Below are 20,055 nucleotides of genomic sequence, written 5' to 3'. Positions count from 1 at the left end.
ATCATTATTTTGATTTAGTAAGTCAAAACTCTGACCTTAGCATGCTGTGATGATTCTACTCTAAAAGTCATAATTCATTTATTCTCTCTCAAAAATAGTGATGAAGTAATGTGAGTGAAGTGGTAGTTTTGGTATCTATAATTTTTTTTTTTTACCGTGAGTAGTTTAATTTTGTCCTTCTTAACATTTCCCTTCGCCCTTTTTATTTTTCGAACTGGGCATCCACACGTTTGTAGTTTGTAGTGTAGAAGAACCTTTACTTTGAAGTCAGGAAACAACGTTCCACCGGAAGTAAGTATGAGTACGGAAGCGCAGGTAAAACATGATCACGGTTCACTCTCCTCTCCTAACTGAAGTTCATTTGAAATAATCGTCGTTTAGTTAAAGATGTAAACGTTTAATAGTGTTGGTTAAATAAACGGAAGGATTGTGCAGCTTGTTCTCCTTTAGTACGTGACCAACAACTGAAATATTACGTTAAGTTTGTGTATTTAAACTTCACTGTGTCACAGGTGACTTAGCTACATCCTGACAGGTGTTCTATGTTGTGATAGACAAAATGTCCACATGGAGAACATCCGATCACGTCTGAAATTTGGGAATAAAGTCGAAGCTGTGAAACTGAGGAAACGAAAATCCCAACTGTACTCGCAGGAAGATGAAAGTCTTCTTAACGACGGTGGGTTAATGGAGACCAAACAACGGTGTGCTGTGATGATACAAAATAAGTTAGTAATGTCTCTAATATGAAGTGATTTATCTTGAACTCCACAGGTAGGCTGAGAACCAGAGTTGCTGTGTTTTCTGTGGCATTCAGACTGATCAACTGCTTCCTGGTTCAGACCAGCTTCGTCCCTGATGAGTACTGGCAGTCTCTGGAGGTTTCCCATCGTATGGTCTTCAAATATCCTTTGACAACATGATCACCTGCAACTATGTGACTCGGACTGCTGTGGATTATCATTGTGATTATTAGCAACAGTCAGTGTAGTAAAGGCTGATAAGGAACATTTTCTTTTTGTGTTACATTTGCTATTAATTTCTCGATATTATATACATTTCTGATAAATAATAATCGACGGCAATAGAATGCTCAGATCCCAAAGTGATGTATCGAAATTGTGGACCAATCGATAAATTCTAACGTTTTTTTCTCCTTTGTTTAATTGGTCTCAGACTGTAACATTTAATAATTTCAGATTCTCTTCACACCGTTTTCACTCTTTTATTTGTTTTTTATTAAACCAGGTATGTCCCATTAGGTTTGAGAACCTTTCTTGCAAGGGAGACCTGGCCAAGACGAAAGCTACAGACAATACAAAATCAGGCAACGGATAAAATAATACTAAAAATGACAACAATACTAAGAAGGCTAGAATAAGCTAAGAGAAAATGAACACAGGAGTCATTTACCATCTACTATGTATCTTTTGCAGTGAATTCCTAGTGGCTGGAAACACGAAAGCTTTCTGTACATCAGGGACAGACGGCAGATATTTTTCTTGTCTCTTTACTTTTCACATCACTACCGTATAGAAAGCATGATTTAGCAATGAAGAAAAATCAATTTTTACTTTGTTGGATCATTCACAAGAAATTGCATGTAAAGAAACACCTCAGATTGGACAACTGCTATATGGAAGTACACCATGTTTTATTCTTATTCTATTATTTTATGCTGTTCCAACCTTAACAGTGTGACTTATGGGTATCTGACCTGGGAATGGAAGGCCGGAATAAGAGGATTCACCTATCCACTCTTCTTCGCATTCATATACAAGATATTATACTTCGTGAACTACGACTCAGTCGAACTCCTGGCAAGTTCACATATTTTCTATCCAGACAGCTTTTATATCGACATGTCTTTGACCAATTATATTTCCTATAGTTACCTTTTTTCACTAATCCTGGTCTGGTTGGTTCTGCAGATATGGCTTCCACGAATAATTCAAGCACTCTTCGCTGCGTTTGCAGATGTCAAATTTTTCTTCCTCATCCGAAAGTTGGAAAGTCGTGACGTTGCACAATGGACGGTGAGGAGTTCACCCGTAATACTGTGTGATTAACTGCAGGTTATTCTCCAAACAGCCCTTAATGTCTGTTCAGATCTCCCTGATGTTTCATGCTTTCTCAGTTCTCTAGTAACCTAAAATACACAACTTGTCTTGCTCTTGTTTTGGTCTCTAGTTCTTCTGCCATATGTGCTCGTGGTTCTCGTGGTACTGCTGCACCAGGACTCTGACCAACAGCATGGAGACCACCATCACCTGTCTGGCTCTATTTTACTTCCCCCTCCCTGGATCCAAAACACACAGCAGGTCTTGGCTTATTACATCTTTCTCATTTAAAATTCATCTCTTCTCTGAAATAGATATTTACAGACACATTGTTGATGTTTTTCAGCAAAATATATTTGACCCTGGTCGCCTTGGCTGTCATCGTTCGACCGACCGCCCTGATTGTCTGGTTTCCTCTGCTCATGTACCATTTCTGGCAGGAAGATAACAAACTGAGGCTCGTCACTCATAACTTTATTCCTATAGGGTTGGTACTTTTTAATCTCCTCTCAACTGAATCTATATTTCTTTCTCAAGTCTTTATTGCATACTATTCCCCCCCCCCTCTCATTTCCAGAGCTTTGGCTGTTGTGATTTCAACAGTGATCGACTGTATATTTTATGAAAAGGTAAAACATAAAGTCCATGTGATTCCTAGATTACAGTAACAGCTGCTTATGAAGTCAAATGTAACCGTTGCTCTCTCTGCTCCTCAGTGGACCATGGTGCAGTTCAACTTCCTGAAGTTTAACGTCTTCAACAGCGTGGCCGATTTCTACGGCTCTCATCCCTGGCACTGGTACTTCACTCAGGGGTTTGCCGTTGTGATCGGTCCGCATCTTCCGCTCTTTCTTCATGGGTGCAGCCTTGCCTTCAAAAGATACAAAATTCTGTTAGCGGCGGTCGTTTGGACAATCGTGGTCTACAGGTAAAATGTCTGGGTTCACATTGATGAGCCTGTATCTTTAACCTTTCTAAGAATTACACTTGAGAAAACTCTAAAGAGCCATTAGTGACATCGATTTAACCCACAGGTGTCCTTTTTCTTTCTTTCAAACGAAATCCTCAAATTTTCTCAGTGAGATTATTCGCAGATGCACATTTCATTTTTAGTTGGTTTTCTTTGTGTGAAATGTTTTAATATAATAACACTCTAATAGTAGGGATTAAGATTAGAGGTGGTAAGTGGTGTAACATCCTATCAAAATGTCTTTCTGCAGAGGACGACCTACAAAAAAAGCAGCAGCAAAAAGTACCTGATTCTGAATTACTTGTATTGCTTCAGATAACAAATCAAAACACAAAAATTATGACAAATAATGTCATTCAACAACATTTTTCAGAAGGTGCTCACTTCTGTTTTTAAGTCAGAGACATTTCATGAAGAGCTTTAGTTCTTAAATTTGTGAGTAGGAGTAATAGTGATGGATTTGTAACTTCACCTTGTACACACAGGTGCCCTGTGGAGTTTTCTTGTAACATGTTTACATCTAACAAACATTGTTGAAAGGATTTTCTTCCTACCTGTATTGTTTACATCCATATTCACTTTCTAGCAGTCTTCTTCTTAACTGCCTTTGCTGGAACATTGCTGTGGTTGTTGGCACGTTGCTGCCTCCCGTCATCAGTTAAATAGTGGCAAATCATTGGCAGGACTGCATGTCGAGCGTGAAAAGAAACATAACCAGGAACCACTCATAAAAGTATTGCTCCATAGCGCTGCTAGTGGTCAAAAACTCCACATGGGCATCTTTTGAGACCAACATTTCCCTTTTATCAGTTTAATGAATACGGGTCCTGGTCAGTCATGATGTTTTTCTGCTCGGCAGAAACCTGACATGTTTGAATCCTTTCCTTCAGTTTGCTTCCTCACAAGGAGTTCAGATTCATCTATCCAGTGCTGCCTTTCTGTATGATCTTCTGTGGTAAGTTTTTAATTTCACATCTAACATGTCTTTGTGATAAGGAACAGCCAGATGTGTGTTTTAATACTTCTTCTACTACAGGGATATCTTTGGCTAATTTGAAAGCGTGGCGACGAGCTGCTGCGTCCGTCCTGTTAGTGAGCAACCTGTTTGCAGCTCTGTACTCCGGCCTGATCCACCAGCGAGGCACTCTGGACGTCATGAGCCACCTCCAGACACTATGTGACGTCGGCAGCGCCTCCACCTCTCCGCAGCCAGACGTCCTCTTCCTCATGCCCTGCCACTCAACGCCTTTTTACAGGTAACAAAGAAAGGACTGGAAAGCTGCACATTCACAACTCTCATGCAATCTTTGTCTGTCAAATTCTTAAGATTGATGCTCTGGTTCTGAATTTTCAAAATAAAACTGAAATGTGACTACAGCTTATTAAAGTAAATGGACATTTTCCATAGCTTAGAACTGAAACTAAATAAAATCAGGAAACTTGTATAAAACCTCTGCACTTGTTATGCTGGGACCTTGAGAAGGCATATTTATTCTCTACTGTACACTTATGAACATTACAAGCTTTTACGGCTGGGTATAGTATAAAATACCTGGCAATACCTGATTTGTTTTACCTTTCTAAGGGAATCTAAAAATGTCTTTCTACGAAACCCTTTATTTTTGCTAATTATGCCAAAATGCAGCAGTGTTTAGTGTTCTTTAGTGTACACTTTGCCTACGTACAAAATAAAATTAAGAATTTTATTTATTTATATCAGGAAATATCTGAGCAAAGTAAATAGTGCCAAGGTCCATCTCTGAATATATGGTTGTGTGGACTATAATAACTTGATACTGGCTGGCTGAACTTCCTACCTTGTGTTATACTTTGATTTTGCCAGCCGAAAAGTGGTTTTGGCAACATGCTACATGCAGCTGCTGACTGTATTCTCTCTTTGTAGCCACGTCCACTGCCCGATGAAGATGAGGTTTCTTGAGTGTCCTCCAGATCTCGGAGAGGAGGGTCACATCGATGAAGCAGACAGGTTCTACGACGACCCTCTTCACTGGCTCAGAACTTCATTTCCATACAAATCTTCTCTACCGACCCATCTGGTATTGTTCGATGTTTTGGAGAAGGTGAGATATTCACAAATGAAATGTATCTATGGATTTGTCTAAATGTAGGTGTGGTTTGTATATGTGTTTTTTTTATATATATATATATATAATATGCGTTTTTGTTTTTTTTGTAGGAAATGTCCGTGTTTTTGCAAGGGAATCACTTTGTGAGGACAGCAGAGATATTTCATACTAATTTTCCCGAGGGAAGAGTTGGAGGAAGCATCTTTATTTATGAAAGGCACTGACAAACACTGGAACAACAGCAAGTTTTATTCCTTAATGACAATGTCACGATATGGATTTGCTACTGAAATAAATATTTGAAACTCAAATGTGTTTTTTGAAATACCAATTGTCAGATGTGTTTCAATGTCTAACTTTTTTGGTGACATTATTTTTCCAGTAATTTTTCCCCCAACACATGTAAATAAAAACGGCCAGGTCCAGTTAAAACAAGCTTGAGGTGGAATGTTAGAAATGCATCTTAATTCTAAAAACAAATGACAACCTGTCACACAAACATGTATCTGTAGCAGCACATTAAAACAACGACATGGCTATACACAGAAACATCCAAAATATGGCATGTCTATATTTTCCATTTTGTTTTTAAGTTTCCCAATCTCCGCTCAATAATTGTATGTAGATTTTGTGGTTGAAGAGAAGTATCAAATGTTTTTCATCAGGTCCATAATTAGCCAAAAATGAAGAGTGTTTTACCTTCACATTTGTAAAACGTTAAATCAACTCCTACTTCTCACACACATCTTCCACTCAAACGTAACAATAACTTCACTAAACACAAAACAGCTCAAGGACGTTCAGTAGCATTCAAAATTAACATTGTGCAAACTTACAAAAAAACAAGACTTTGCATCTAAATACAACCCAAAATAGAATTTGCTGCTATAATTTTAAATCCGTTGACATATTTTCAGTATTTGGGATCAAACGGCATCGGGCCCAGTTCTATTTTGACGTCAGCCATGTGCCCGTCTGCATTTCTTCCTGATCGGCTCCACTTGCGTTCACTTTGTGGTCGAGACCTGGCTCTCTGCTGCTTTCGCTGCTGGTGCTTCGCCCTCGACTCCTTCGGGTCTGTGTCGGGTCTTTCAAATGGCCCGCTGTGTGGTTCAAACACACAAAAAAAAAAAAAAACATACATGGCATGAATATTAGTGTACACTCATAAATACGTTAAAGCTTCAGCATGATAATGGAAAAAACAAAAACATTTTATTCGGAAAACATCCAAGTTTCCCCTAACTGAGTTATGAGAAGCATCTACAGTAGAAATGAGAGACATCTCAGTACTAACTTTAAAGACAAGTTTTGTCTGAGAGAAGTTGGAGACAATAAGACCTGCTCACAATCAGTCAGCTGTAGGTTGTGCACCTGCAGTATATATTGAACTTTTAAAAGCTTTTTTTGATGGCGGGTGAAATAATAGGAATGGAATCCATCCTTTATGGCACTCCTGTGTGTTGATATCAATATTTTATTTCCCATTTGCTGAAACAAACAGCCACCTGTCAACCAATCACATATTGGGTGAGCTTATTAACAAAACACAATGTCGTTCATAGTAATGCATCAACCCCGCCACTTCCCTTCACTTAGGAGTTCTCTGCAATGCTTTATTTTACGGGGCGGTTTCTTGCTATGTTTATTTCAAGTTATTTAGTACAAATCTTAGATACAATGTACATTTCCTTGAAAGAAAAGCTCAATTTAAACAGTTTGCCCGTCACATTTTTGCATGTTCAGCTGAACACTGACTTTAAGGCCCTCGAGGTTAAGGCTAGCTAGAATTACAATTAATAAATTGGAATTGTACCAGTTCAACACAGTCTCTGTTTTCCCTACATTAGTATCAGATTAAGACTTTCATTCCAGGAAAATTCTTGGAAATTATTAGGATGTTCCAACTCTTAGCTGGGAACGTTGAGCCTAATTTTGGTGGACACCCATTTGTAAGAAAAGATAATTTGTGACTTACTTTGGGCCGTAGCTTTTTCTGTAAGCCTCTCCGAAGAAGTGCCGGTAGACAAAGTCATCAAGATCTCTGAACACGTCGTCGTCAAGGCCGTGATACTCGTGCATGCCAGTCAGATAGTTTTCCACGCCGCTGACAAAGTCTGTGAACAGCATCTGGTCGTGGATGAACACTCCGTTGTGGAAGAAGTTGTTGACGAACATCTCCAGCTCTTTCCAGTGGTGGAAGTGGTCGACTTCTTGCTGCAGGTAGCTCTGCAGCAGCTGGTAAAATTCGTCTGCTCTGATTGGGTCCATGGCTTTGTTGAAGAGACTCATGGACTCCTGGTAGGCACAGTCGAAAACGCCGTAGCAGCCATTCTTGTGGGCGTCTTGACCTCGATCTTGGTGAACTTTATCTCCTGATTTTCGAGTGTTGTGGTTGTTCTGGGACGAGTCATCATATTGGTGCTGGTGTCTGTGATGAGGCTTGTGGGTTCTGTGCTGCCACGACTCCTCTGTGTTCTTCTCATCCCGTCTTTTATCATAAAAGCCTCTGGCTTTGTTGAGGACGGTCGAAGCGGAATTCTTGAAGTGTCGGAAAGTTAATTTGACAGAATCTGAAAACTTCCTCAGGTTCTCCTTCACGGCTTCCTTTGCTTTCTTTATCTGCTCTTTGTGGTGATGGACAAACTCCTTGGTGGAGTTCTTCACAGCATCAAATGTCTCTCTCACTTTCCCTGCCATGCCCTCTTTTGTTCTTTTCACTTTGGACTCTTTGTCTCCTTTAACTCTGTCTTCTTTGGTTTCCACGTACAGCCTCTCCCACAGGTCCGAGCGCTGCTGTGCGAAGCTCAGTCTCTCCTCCAGCTCCATCAGACGTGACTGGAGCTCTTCTGGTTCTGGACCGGCTCCCTTCTCAGCTCTGGGGATGTGACTTCTCAGCACATTTAACTTTCTCCTCAGCTCACCTGTAATCGTTCTCTCCTTGTCGAGCTTCTTCCTCAGTGTCTGCGCTTCAGCCATCATGTCTCCCCTTTGGCCGTGGAAGCTTCGGATCAGCCGTTTCTCATTCTCCAGCTGGTCTTTCAGCCTCTGGTTTTCCAACAGCAGCGAGTCAGCACCAGCTCCCATCGCCTCCAGATCTCTAATCTTAGAGCGCAGGTTTCTCAGCTCCTCCTGTAAGGTGGAGATGGACTTTTCTTCACGTTCTAGGGAGGTTTTCAGCAGCTGGTTCTCAGCTGTCAAACTCTGCTGCAGAGACAGAATGTTATTCCTCTCCTCAGCCTTCTGTTTCAGCAACATTTCCAGGTCATCTCTCTGGGCCTTAACGGGAAAAGATGGAATAAAAGAGGACAAGTTATAGCTTTTAAAGTAGTGTTTACATGAGTAATGATGATTGAATTGAATGATTAATCATTCAGCATTTAAACAGTCAAACAAAATGCAAAAAGAAAAATGGAAAAAGGAGTGTTTTCTTCAGTTGTGACTTGTGTCTCATATAATTTCCTTATTACAACTTTTGCATTTTTAATATGTTACCAAAGCAGTACACAGACTTCCAAGTTACCTGAATCTGTGCCTGTTTGATGTTGAGCTCCTGGTTCTCTGTCTTTATCTTCTCAATTCCTTCTGTGAGCAGCGAACTAACTGTTTGCTCATCCAGGTCATCGTCACCCCTTTGGACCTGAGTGAGACAAGGAAGAAACAAGTTATGGTCCATTAAATTCGTTGTTATACGGGTCATTTTGAAGGTGATCAGAATGTTCACTCAATATATGAATCATCCGGCACCTGAATAGGTAAGTGAACAAAACAAAATTGAAATGTCTATTTTGTGGCAATGTCTTAAAATCTGTCAAAATCACCTACACTTTGGCCTACTTGAGTATGAGCTCCTGGTAATATGTTTGGTTTGTGTAATGCAATGAAACTAAAGAGCCCTGCAGTACATACCAACTTACTTTGAGACTTCTGCTTTAGTTCTTTATGTGTTAACTAGATTTCAAGGATTTGTAGTGGACTATATTATATTTTAAGTTATTTCTAAGTATTTTGTCCACTTCTTTTACATTCAGTACATAGCAAGCAAGATACAATAATTACCTTACACTATGATGTAATCTAATACAACACTACAAACTGCAACCGTCAAGAATGACCAGAGTTGAACCAATTAAAAGTGACACATGAAAAGTATTATTGATTTATGATCAGACTGCTGCGTTGCATTGGAATGTGCAGGGTTTCTTTTTATTTGGATAAAAAAGCATTTAAGAATAAAATAAATACAAAAATAAGTATAATGCATGACAGAAGTTACAAAAGTCAAAAGCATGGTACAGAATAAGTTAAGGATTATGGTTATGTACGTTGCTGCTACAAATGAGCTTATTATTGCTTGAGTTGTGACCTGCGTTGTCACTGACCTGGTTCGTAAAAGATTGTTCTCCAACATGTTGTTGAATCAGATCCCTCACAACATCAAATTTCCATAGATCGTCGTGGTAGCACCTGTATCGTGGTTGCAGCTGCTGCCGTGGTCCTGCATGACACAAGCGGCTACTATTATCATCATTAGTCATATTTACATTATTATTGATACTGCAGTGTGCTCTCTCTCTCTCTCTCTCTCTCTCTCTCTCATATTGACTGAAAAGGTGTGACAGTGACACAGTTGGAGGCAGGAAGAACTAAAGGCTACTTCTGCGTTTACAAGGTCAGTAAAATGTTCCAGTTCTGCAGGGAACTTCTCACCATAGATGTGGCCGAAGCCCATACTGATGGCTACGACGAGGGCGATCAGGATACAGCTGTTGAGGATGTTGCTAGCCCGGCCTTGCATTCGGACATCCAGACTTCTAATTTCTGCCTCCTCCTCCTCCTCCTCCTCCTCCTGCTGCTCCTGCTGCTCCTGCTGCTCCTGCTGCTCCTGCTGCTCCTGCTGCTCCTGCTGCTCCTGCTGCTCCTGCTGCTCCTGCTGCTCCTGCTGCTGCGTCTGTTCTTTGACCTCCTCCTCCCACTCTTCCTCACTCTGGCCAGACTCCAGCACCTCACCCTCCTCAGGCTCTGTGACGATGCTTGTGGTATTCTTTCTCAACCTTCGTCTTCGGACAACAGTGCTGGCGCTTCGACCTGCCTCATCCTCGCTGCTGCTTGAGTTTGTCAATGTAGGCTGCTGCACTGGGAAAACTACAGTAAAAATACCCAAAGTTATGGCTACAGTGATTATATGGTGGAAAGAAAAGGAGGTACACACAAAAATAACAGGCTCAGAAATCAAGTGTAAGTGAGGTTAATCATGCAGGTAACAAATAGTGCAGATTACGATCAGCTGATTCACAAATGCTGAACAATACTGTTGCAAATTCTTGATTCATTTTTGTGTTCGTGAAATGTTTTTGAACACATTCAGCACAGAACCCCCGTAACGTTACAACTTGTTTTTACACGTTGGTTTTTGTATGGATCAAACAAATAAGATATAATGTGTTAATTAATAAGCTTTAGAGTGCTGGTAGATTTTGTTACCTTTGGACAGAGCGACTGACTAACTGTTCTGGCCTCTTTTCAGTCTTTGTGCTAAACTAAGCTAACCTGCTGCTGGCTGTAATAAATATACTAATGAGATTTATTCGGCTCTCTGCATGAAAGCGAGTAAACGTACTTCCCAAAATGTCAAACCATCCGTTTAAGCAAAGAAACAAATGTTATAGTGCTCCTAAATTCCTTGCATTGGATTTTTTGGATCATGTGTTGTTGCTTGTTACCTCAGTTCATCGAAAAGGAAAATGTAAAAATTAATCAAAGAAATTCACACCATAAAACTGCTCAGTCACACAGATATTAAACAAGAAAGTCATAGCGTATGGCTGCATATTATCTGTTCACAATTCTTAGACTGACTGAATTCCACCATCATTTTAATATCACTACATTCATGATATGAACTGCACTTCTATTCTAAGGTAGCCAGACCTACTGTATAAAGACCCACACATGCACACGTGTGGAAAAACTTTTGAAAAAAACTTGGTTGAACATGCTTTTAATAAGTATAGCTGCCTAACATCATTAAAGAGCGTGTGTTCTTGTAAGAAACTGATCAGGATTCAGGATCAGGATCAGGATTAGTTCTGTGCATTGCTGACAAGCTTAGCATCATACAGTATTAGATTCACTCAAGTTTCAATCAGGCCACCTGGAAAAGAGCGGCCTCCAGTGAGCTGACTTCTCAGACGGTAGCCTAAGTTCATGAGACTCTGTGGAAGTTTCCAGTGACTCAACATCAAACCTGCTTTGGCAACGTAGAAAACAGGCAGAAGAGAAAGGTTTTTGTGTTGATGTGTCTAATTTCTCTATGTTGACTCTTTGGCTGTTGGTGTAAATTAAAACCATCAGGACAGTTCAGTGTGTCGGTGTGTGTGGTGCTGCAGCCCTACCAGGCTCTGCAGCAGTGAAGGCGTACTGGCTGCTGCAGGACGTTCCGAGGTAAAACTCCTTGTTTGTTGCCACCTCTTCTTCCGCATCAGCATGCTCGTCCTCCTTTAAGTCTCCAAGAGTCACAATGTCCGAGTGATCGCTGGAGGACAACACAGTCGCATGCGGTTTCCCTGGGGTGTCTCCGGCCTGGACAAGATACAATATATTGAAGATTGAAGGCAAGAGGGAGCAGCATCTGGATTATTTAAAGAACACCCTTCCTGTAATGTTTATAGTGTTCTCACCTCTGAAGCACACAGTGTCTCATCTATGGTTTGTTCTTCCAGAGTTTCATCAAGTGACTCTGTAACCTTCCCTTCAACACACTGAGCTGAAAATATAATAAATACAAATTAAAATAAATGTGTGAATTATGGTTAATGGACTGCATTTATATAGCGCTTTTCTAGTCTTAGCGACCACTCAAATCGTTACGGAATCATCTGTTGATTACTTTCTTGATTAATTGTTTGGTCTATAAAATGTAAGTAATACAAAATGCCAATCACAAAGTCCAAGTTGACATATTTAAACAACAGTCCAAGAACCAAAGATATTCAGTTTAATGTCATACAACATTAATCGGCAAATAATTAGATTTGACAAACTGAAAACAATCAGTTTTGGGCATTTATGCTTAAAAAACATCTGACTTAAGTTAATTAGTAACATTATAGTTGCCGATAGATTTTCTGTCAATTAACTGATCACTGAATTGACTAGTTGTTTCAGCTCTAATCATAATTAATATTTCCTTTTAAAATAAATCATTTTCAAAGGATAAACAGCTCAACAAAAACACAATAAAACAAGGTACAAGATGTAAAAAGAGTGCACATCATAAACAAAAACAAAAACAGATAATTTAAAAAGTTGATTAAATTAGAGAGAAGAATTTGGCTACGGTGTGACTTTTAGATGTCTTACAAAGTCAATGTTGTGAACTGGCATTCATATGGGATTTGGTAATTCTCACTTTTATTAATGCCTTATATTCCTGTATATAAACACTCAATGTAGCAAAATATTTTTTTTTATTCTTCTACTGTCATACTAACATAATTAACAGTTAATATTACTTATACATCTGCTATTGTTAAACTCAGGTCAAAAAAACCCCCCAATAATACTGTATGAGGACTTTACCGTTAGATGCTGAAGCCTGTTTATCCCGCAGCTCTGCTTCCTCCAATGAAGGGCGCTCTAACAACTCGGCTCCATATTCCACTGCAGCCTCCAATCCCAACGTCTCGATATCTGAGCCCTGTAAAAACAATATTCATTAAAACTGGGCATGATGGAAGAAATAGCCAGTGTATATGTGTAGTACTGAGTTACTAGCTATTTTATTCAGTTTTTAATTGCACAACCATAGCTTTTTTTAATGTGCAAAAACACTATTTGATCACTAGAGCCCCAGGGTGGATTTCAGTAATAAAAAGTTTTTTTTGTTTTGCATACAAGTTGCTGCAGTTCATTCTAGGGGGGTGCTGATTGTCTCCTTTTATGGGATTTTATTTGGTTATGTGGTAATGTTTATTGCCAGTTTGTGCTGTAACATCAGTGTATGTCTTAAATATTTGATTACAATCTAATATAAAACTATACAAAAGTTGTCTCAACAATTCAATGAATGAGTTGAGAAGAAATTGTTCAACAATTTTGCTGAAAGTTGTGATTAACTTGTATGTTTGAGATAATCAACTGAGATTCTCTTGATCCTGTGATTTGGTAATTATATCTTAATTTTCCTTCACAGACATTATTAATAATACACGTCTCTCCTTGGTGCCACCTTAAAATGTCAAAAAAAAAAATAGCTGGGATTAGGAACTAAATAAAAAAGATTTATACCTCATTACTGATAATGGTCCAGCCACAGGACGACTCTGCATCACTTGACGTCTCTGACATTTCTGTCAGTTGTCAGCAATATGCAGGGATCTAGAGGAGATAAGTAGGTCAAACACTGGAGACAGCATGTTGTGTGGAAAAAGATAAAGTAGATCACTGTGTCACAAGATGAAAATAGTGTGATGAATCTTCAGTTTTAAACAGAAACAAAACGATCTTATTATAGTAAATAATCAAGATATGAAATACAATAATAAGCCTGAAAGTGTGCTATACAAATAAACCTTTGCGTTTCTTGGGGTGTATTAGATGGTCATAAATGTTAAGTGTTATAAAGGCATTAAAAAGCAGGAACCTGATACAAGCATATGCTACTAATTTACTGTATTGATTTGATAAAAAAAAGGGTTAAACCTGCATGTTATTTGTGTGATGTCACACTAACAACAAATAATGAAGCTAAACATCTAATTCTGAATCAGGTGTACACCAGTAGACTGCTGGTGTAGCGATCTGATTAAGCAGATAAGGCAGACTGCAACTGTTTAACTTTGTGTACTGGAAAGTACCTCTCACTGGAGACAACTTCTGGTTTGTTTTGAATGAAAATGTGCCACAGATGTATATAGATACTGTAGTTACATTAACTATGAGTCACACCTGGTTGTTTTAGAAATAAATAACAATAATAACAATAATAACAATAATAATAATAATAATAATAATAATAATAAATGAAATAGCTACATGTGTATGAATCAAACAAACACATGTAAAAAGCGACCTCCATCGGTGGCAGACAACAGTAGCAGCTTACAATGATGCCATATGCGGCCTGACAATGAAAACAGCCTGAACAACAGAGATAACAACGGTTGACGCTGCAGGTGTTAACTGTAGCTAACATTAGCTTCGCCTGTAACATTAAATACTGACATTTAACAGTTGGTTCGCAGCTAGCTAGTTAACTTAACAGGCTAGTTATTAACGTCGCCTCTCTGAGCATCGTCGGAACACTTAGTGCCGTATTGAAAACGTTATCTTAAGCAGCCTTTTAACAGCACTAACTTTTTAAAAACAAAGGAAAATGACTTAACTTACTTGTGTTTTGTGCTCAACGACGCAGCAGCTGTTTACAGTGAGCTCCAGAGTTTTTATATGCCCCAGCCCAGGTTAACCGTTAACATCACTGTAAAGCCGAACGTCGACGGGGAATGTAGTTTTTTAGTGGTGTATAAGGACACGCAGAGCAAAACCGTCACCGAACTTTTGGAACCACATTTCCCATAGGTCAGCGCAGTGGCCAAACAGGCTCAGCGAGGGTGGAAACAAATCTTGCGGCTCCGAAAAAAACATAAACAAGGAAGCGTGACAAAGCAGATCGCCAACAGAATTAATCAGCACGAAAAGAGAACAAAACGAACTAATGAATGTGTTTTGTACTGTGTTGTAGCGTTAGCATACGTTTAAAAGAAGTTTGTCACTGTAAAGTTAAACTGTCCATCAGAAAGCACGTGCTCGTCGTTGTTATGGGCTGTTGGCGCGTGTGGTCGGGCTCTTATCCATAGGCTTTCAACCAATAACAGAATATCTGGTTGACGAATAAAAGGTTATGTTATGCTCACTGGTAGGTTGAGTTTCACTGGTAGGTTGAGTTTCACAGTTAAGTGACGTTAAGTATACATACTGCTGGTACTATGACTTATTATATGACGCTATTGTGCAACATGTGGAGAGACTTCATCAAAACCACCACATCATGGTTTCATTATCATTTAATTTGACGCAATAACACTGCAAAAATACTGACATAACACCACAGACACACAACAGACGTACGAATGTTCTTATATTGTGTTTAAATGTATGCAGGCTTTCTGTCACTCTACAGAATGAGGAAGCTTAATGGAATCAACCCGTCAAAATTATTGTAAGATAACTTTATTATTGATTAGTAATCCTATGATCTGCTGTTAACATGTAATACCAGTAGAGGTCACTGTTGACTAGGTAAAGGCGTGTGTGTACGTGTGGGCCATTAATAAAGGGACATTCATTTTAGAGCAATTAAAACAGTAAAGTGATAAATAGCCTACTACATATATTGCATATATATTGTATCATCAGCACTAATGTGACACCATCGCTTGTATCAGCATGCGTATGGGGTATTTGCATACTTTGTTTAAATGTATAAATTAGCAATAATTTCATTAGTTTCTAAGTATCACTTCCATTTCATCTTCCAATTTTGTGTAGTGAGTACATAGACGGAGTATAAGTATCAATGTATCAGTGTAAAAGTATAATGCAGTTTTATGTTAAAGTGGTATAGTTATTCAGATTCTTTTAGTAAAAGTTGCAGTATCACCCAGTAGAAATACTCCATTGCAAGTCCTGCATTATAAATGTTATCTAACAGTACAAAACATTATATTATATATTATTAGCAGAAAAATGTAAAAAGGCACATAATGCTGAACAGACCATTAAATGTAGAAAGAGGAATTATTTCCCTGTAAACTGAAGTAGAAACAGTGTTGGAACAAAGTACCTCAAATTTGTACTTAAGTTAACAGCACTTGAGTAAATGTACTCAAGTGCTGTTAACTTAAGTACAAATTTGAGGTACTTGTTACATACAAAACATATGAAGAGCTTATACAATATTATGCTCTGTTATAAAATATAACACCCAACAGTATATGCAAGTCAAGCTGAAACGATTAATCAATTAGTCAATTGACATAAATGAATTATCAACTATCTTGATAGTAAAGTAATTTGTCATGCAAAATGCCAAACATTGTGAGGTTTGGACTTAATTGGACAAATTATTGTGAATGTATCACTTTGGGCTCTGGGTAATTATGACAGGTATTTCTCAAATTAATTAATTAATTGAGAAAATAAGAGCTGATTAATCCAGAATGAAAATAATCAGTTGCAACCATATACAAAAAAGTTAAATATTAGCTCCACCTCAACCAACTTTGAGATTGATAGCTAACAAACATAATGCTGTATTATTCTAATCATGCCTCTCAAATTAATGTACAAATACACATGTATATTTTCGAATTGGTCTCCTGTCTGAAAGGCCATTCAAGATGGAACAAGATGGGTTGTGGATAAAATGATCCACACATTAGGACATTAGACTCTTTGCAGTCCCACACAGCTAAAGCAATGAAAAGAATATGACAGCATGTTCAGTAAAAACTGTAAACAAGTTGCAATTTTTAGACTTTTATTTAAATTGAGAATCAGACTTATACATAATTAACCGCTGTCTAAAATCTCCTAACTAAACATTTTTTGGCAAAAACCTAATTGCAAGTGATTTTTCTGACAAAGACAAACTGACAAAGTACAACAAAACATTAACAGAAAATATCAGAAAACATAATAATTACAAAAAGGTACATTCATTTTCAAGAGTTGAAACCTGCTTTCTTTTTAAGGAGGAGCAGCTGTGGGTTCCCATGAGTTTGACTGTAAATGACCCGCAGCGCTCCACCTAACATTATATAAACACAACATTTCTGCAAAAAGGGAAAATAAGACTGTTTTATCCTTTAAATTCACATGCTCGGACAGGTACATAATTCCAACATAATACCATTCATGAGACGGGTTATTTGTTTAATAATCTTGACCTAAATCTTACAGACATTAATGACCCAAGTAAATTGCATCTGCACCTTTCACAAGAATATAAAAAAATAAAAACCTGAGGTAGCACTTATGTACCTGTATGACTTACAAAAGGCCCAATTGAGAACATGTATGACTCCAGCAGTTATGTGTGTATGTGTGTGTGTACTTATCGTGACTTGAAAACAAACAGCTGCACTTTTTTGTGAAACAGGAGGTCAGCATCTTAGCTCTTTCAGATTCTGGATTGAGCCCTTAAAGCTCTAATAATACAGGATATATGAATACATTATGGTTCAAGTTCAAATGGAAATGTATATCCTTCTTTTACTTTCCAAAAGCATGATCAACATTAATACAAAAAAAAAACAATTTCATGTTGAAAGACAACAGATAAAGAAAGAGGAAAACTTGATTTTGTGGAAATGATGAATAACAAACAGTTTTCATCCTGCTTTCTCGCAGTATGACATAAACAGTTATAAAATGAGTATGAGAACACTGAAAATGACATTTCACACAAAGATAGAATGCTTTTAAACGGATCTCTGTCAATATGCCAATATGCAACGGTAACCTTTAAAAATATCTTTGGTTTACATTGTTTGCTTTTCAAAAGAAAGTTAAACTGATTGTGTCACTTTTCATCCCGAAGAATTTCCCATGATTGAATCCTCTGCAGAATCCTCTGATTAAAAATACAGAAATGTGAAAAACATTTGTGCACCCACTGACCTTTCTACTCTTTGTTATAATTGAAATTAAAATAATTTGAGCTCTTCAAATTATCAATATAAAGGCATTAGATTTAAATACTTCACATATATTTCTTGTTAAAAAAGTACTCTACATATGTCCTATTTGAGGAAATCTCTCAAATACAAACTTTTAAATCCTTTTGTAAATTAATTTTCACTCAGGTGAAAAGTCAATGGGTGCACATTTACACATGACTGCACTGTTGCAACACAGACACTACTCAATATAATATACTGTATTTAATCATTTTCACCTACAATGTACAGATATCTGTTTGCAACAGTTTTCGAGTAACTCTGCCAGGATATTTTGGTTTGTGTGCATAAAATTGATTATTAATTGTCACTCCATCATCATTAAGTGCCTGTATATCCTGCTGGCACTTCCTCAGAGTTTTAACCCGCGACTCTCTTCACTCATTTTGTCGCAGGCCAAGGCCACTAATGTGCAAGGCTTTGTTTAAGGAGCTCAACTGAGCTCAAAGGCTGCGTTTTCATCTTTGGTCTAACGTGTTTCGATTATTTCACATTTTTCCACAACCTTATGCCAGAGATTAGTTGAGAGACTAAAATAAACTCAAGTAGCAAACAACTCTTTGGGCAATAGCGCCAGTCACCGCTACACATTGGCTGATAATACATAACTACTTGACAGACAAGTGCTAATCTTTATCTACTCTACAGCAAAACAAAAATATATATATATACTTGGAACAAAGGCAACTACAATGTGTACTCAGTAGTACATTATCTTCTAACAAAAATGTAGTTTTGTGTTCATTCAATTCTTCACTTTCATCTCTGATTAAACACTTTCATTGCTTTTACTACAATCATTCTTCACGCGTTGCATCCTCACGTGGAGCTTCTCCCTCAGAAAGATTAGGCTTTGGTTTCCGCATCTGAGGGATGCTTTCCCACATTAGGCCAATTATAAAGCTTTTCTGTACCGACACGCCACTGCAAGCACTTCTGGTGTGAATCTTTACACGAATAAAAAGGAAGAAGTCAATAAACAAAAGAGTCTGTGAGGAGAGGAGAAACTACAGAGGGGGTTTCCATCTGTGGGAGAGGGCAGCACAAACATCTGAGCTACTGGCACATAATGGAGATACATTCGTTGCATATTCTATTAGGCAATTACACACTACAATAGTTTAGTACTGAGAAGATACCCTGTCAGTTTAGCATGTAACACTACATGACTTTTCAAATGTACTAAACTTTGTTCCCTGAGTGTAGGAAAACAAGACAATAAAATAAATTCTTAATCGAGGTAGTATAAAACATGAATAGCAAGAGCAGCTGCACACTGACATACAAAACAAAAGCAGACATTCATTATCTTTTCATTCCATTACTCAATAATGGACACAACGAACAAAAAATACTATCTATAGTGGCTCAGTACCTCAACAACATCCGAGGAGATAAATAAACTGTATGTGTGTTTTCCATCCTTCAGTCCACACAACAGGTGGAGCGAGAGGAGAGAGCTGCAGCGCCCTTACCATCCAGTAAAATTAGGACAAAGTAAGAGAAAAAGACAAAATGGGATGACAATCAGAAGAAAAGTCATCAGGAAGTATCAAATGCAATGGAACTGAAGCAGCCCATCACATAACATAGGTATAAGTAGTTATTAAATATACAATGGAAGTTTACCGGAGGTAAACCGAGGTAGATAATCAGTGAATAGGACTCACGCTTCCCTTTCGCTCCAGTGATAAACTCTCTTAAATAATGTCAGAAATGTCACTTTTGGTCACATTTTCGACAATCTTTTAAAACATTCATGGTGGGTGAGATAAACATACACACACATAACGAGAAAATAAAAAAAGACATTCACTGAATGAAAAAGAAAAGTAAAAGAACTCAAATGACTCCTCCCTGCCAAGATTTTATACTGTAAAAGGCATTTGTCGGCTTTCTGTTCATTGTGTTTAAAACAGGATAAAGGTTTAAAAAAAGGTCTCTATCCTTGTTTCCTTTCACCTCTCTCTAATACTTACATTCAGGCCTGCGGTACACTTGCAACGGAAAATAACTGCAGGAGGTTTATGTTGATGAATTTTAGTGAGTTGACTTGCTGAGTCATAGTAAAGAGCTTTTTAAAATAGTTTACTACATCTGCATTTCCCCTCCTCTGTCATGCTTTGTTGTTTTCTGATTGTTCTGAGTGTCATCATTGTTTCCTGTTTCTGTTGGTGGCAGCTACATAGATAAACAAA

The 20,055-nt window shown here is 38.1% G+C and overlaps 2 protein-coding genes across 6 annotated transcripts; one reads left to right on the top strand and one right to left on the bottom strand.

The window, feature by feature from the left end:
• The first annotated feature begins 268 nt into the window (after nucleotides 1–268).
• On the top strand, nucleotides 269–5,428 carry pigb (phosphatidylinositol glycan anchor biosynthesis, class B). 2 transcript variants are annotated; one of them, XM_078249406.1, is made up of 13 exons: nucleotides 269–315; nucleotides 555–679; nucleotides 775–904; nucleotides 1,703–1,820; nucleotides 1,932–2,036; nucleotides 2,191–2,321; nucleotides 2,407–2,547; nucleotides 2,638–2,689; nucleotides 2,777–2,988; nucleotides 3,921–3,985; nucleotides 4,067–4,286; nucleotides 4,934–5,111; nucleotides 5,228–5,428. In XM_078249406.1, exons 2-13 carry the CDS (start codon nucleotides 568–570, stop codon nucleotides 5,339–5,341), a joined length of 1,578 nt encoding a protein of 525 aa, XP_078105532.1. In that variant the 5' UTR covers nucleotides 269–315; nucleotides 555–567; the 3' UTR covers nucleotides 5,342–5,428. The 2 variants fall into 2 exon arrangements, with proteins under 2 accessions (XP_078105532.1, XP_078105523.1); XM_078249397.1 differs by having other exon boundaries at nucleotides 286–449.
• On the bottom strand, nucleotides 5,302–14,617 carry ccpg1 (cell cycle progression 1). Of its 4 annotated transcripts, none has more exons than XM_078249367.1 (12): nucleotides 14,508–14,617; nucleotides 13,407–13,496; nucleotides 12,699–12,816; nucleotides 11,798–11,883; nucleotides 11,513–11,699; nucleotides 11,272–11,364; nucleotides 10,014–10,262; nucleotides 9,828–9,959; nucleotides 9,500–9,615; nucleotides 8,641–8,757; nucleotides 7,096–8,396; nucleotides 5,302–6,220 (listed from the first exon to the last, which is right to left on the bottom strand). In XM_078249367.1, exons 2-12 carry the CDS (start codon nucleotides 13,464–13,466, stop codon nucleotides 6,031–6,033), a joined length of 2,649 nt encoding a protein of 882 aa, XP_078105493.1. In that variant the 5' UTR covers nucleotides 13,467–13,496; nucleotides 14,508–14,617; the 3' UTR covers nucleotides 5,302–6,030. The 4 variants fall into 4 exon arrangements, with proteins under 4 accessions (XP_078105493.1, XP_078105502.1, XP_078105485.1 ...); XM_078249376.1 differs by having other exon boundaries at nucleotides 9,828–9,956; nucleotides 10,032–10,262; XM_078249359.1 differs by having other exon boundaries at nucleotides 9,828–10,262.
• Between the last annotated feature and the right edge of the window lie 5,438 nt (nucleotides 14,618–20,055).

The sequence above is a fragment of the Sander vitreus genome, chromosome 1, assembly GCF_031162955.1.
Source record: "Sander vitreus isolate 19-12246 chromosome 1, sanVit1, whole genome shotgun sequence".
In the NCBI taxonomy this organism is placed as follows: domain Eukaryota; kingdom Metazoa; phylum Chordata; class Actinopteri; order Perciformes; family Percidae; genus Sander; species Sander vitreus.
The sequence above is the reverse complement of the archived record's forward strand: the minus strand, read 5'-3'. Positions and strand labels throughout refer to the sequence as shown.

What these genes read in the sequence shown, in the direction of transcription:
- pigb (XM_078249406.1), top strand. Translation starts at nt 568, where the DNA reads ATGGAGAACATCCGATCACGTCTGAAATTTGGGAATAAAGTCGAAGCT. An exon ending in ACTGTATATTTTATGAAAAG is followed by an intron (nt 2,690 to 2,776) that starts GTAAAACATAAA and finishes TCTGCTCCTCAG; the next exon opens with TGGACCATGGTGCAGTTCAA. An exon ending in TGTTCGATGTTTTGGAGAAG is followed by an intron (nt 5,112 to 5,227) that starts GTGAGATATTCA and finishes TTTTTTTTGTAG; the next exon opens with GAAATGTCCGTGTTTTTGCA.
- ccpg1 (XM_078249359.1), bottom strand. Translation starts at nt 13,466, where the DNA reads ATGTCAGAGACGTCAAGTGATGCAGAGTCGTCCTGTGGCTGGACCATT. An exon ending in AGACACTGTGTGCTTCAGAG is followed by an intron (nt 11,700 to 11,797) that starts GTGAGAACACTA and finishes TATCTTGTCCAG; the next exon opens with GCCGGAGACACCCCAGGGAA. An exon ending in CTTCACTGCTGCAGAGCCTG is followed by an intron (nt 11,365 to 11,512) that starts GTAGGGCTGCAG and finishes TTGCCAAAGCAG; the next exon opens with GTTTGATGTTGAGTCACTGG.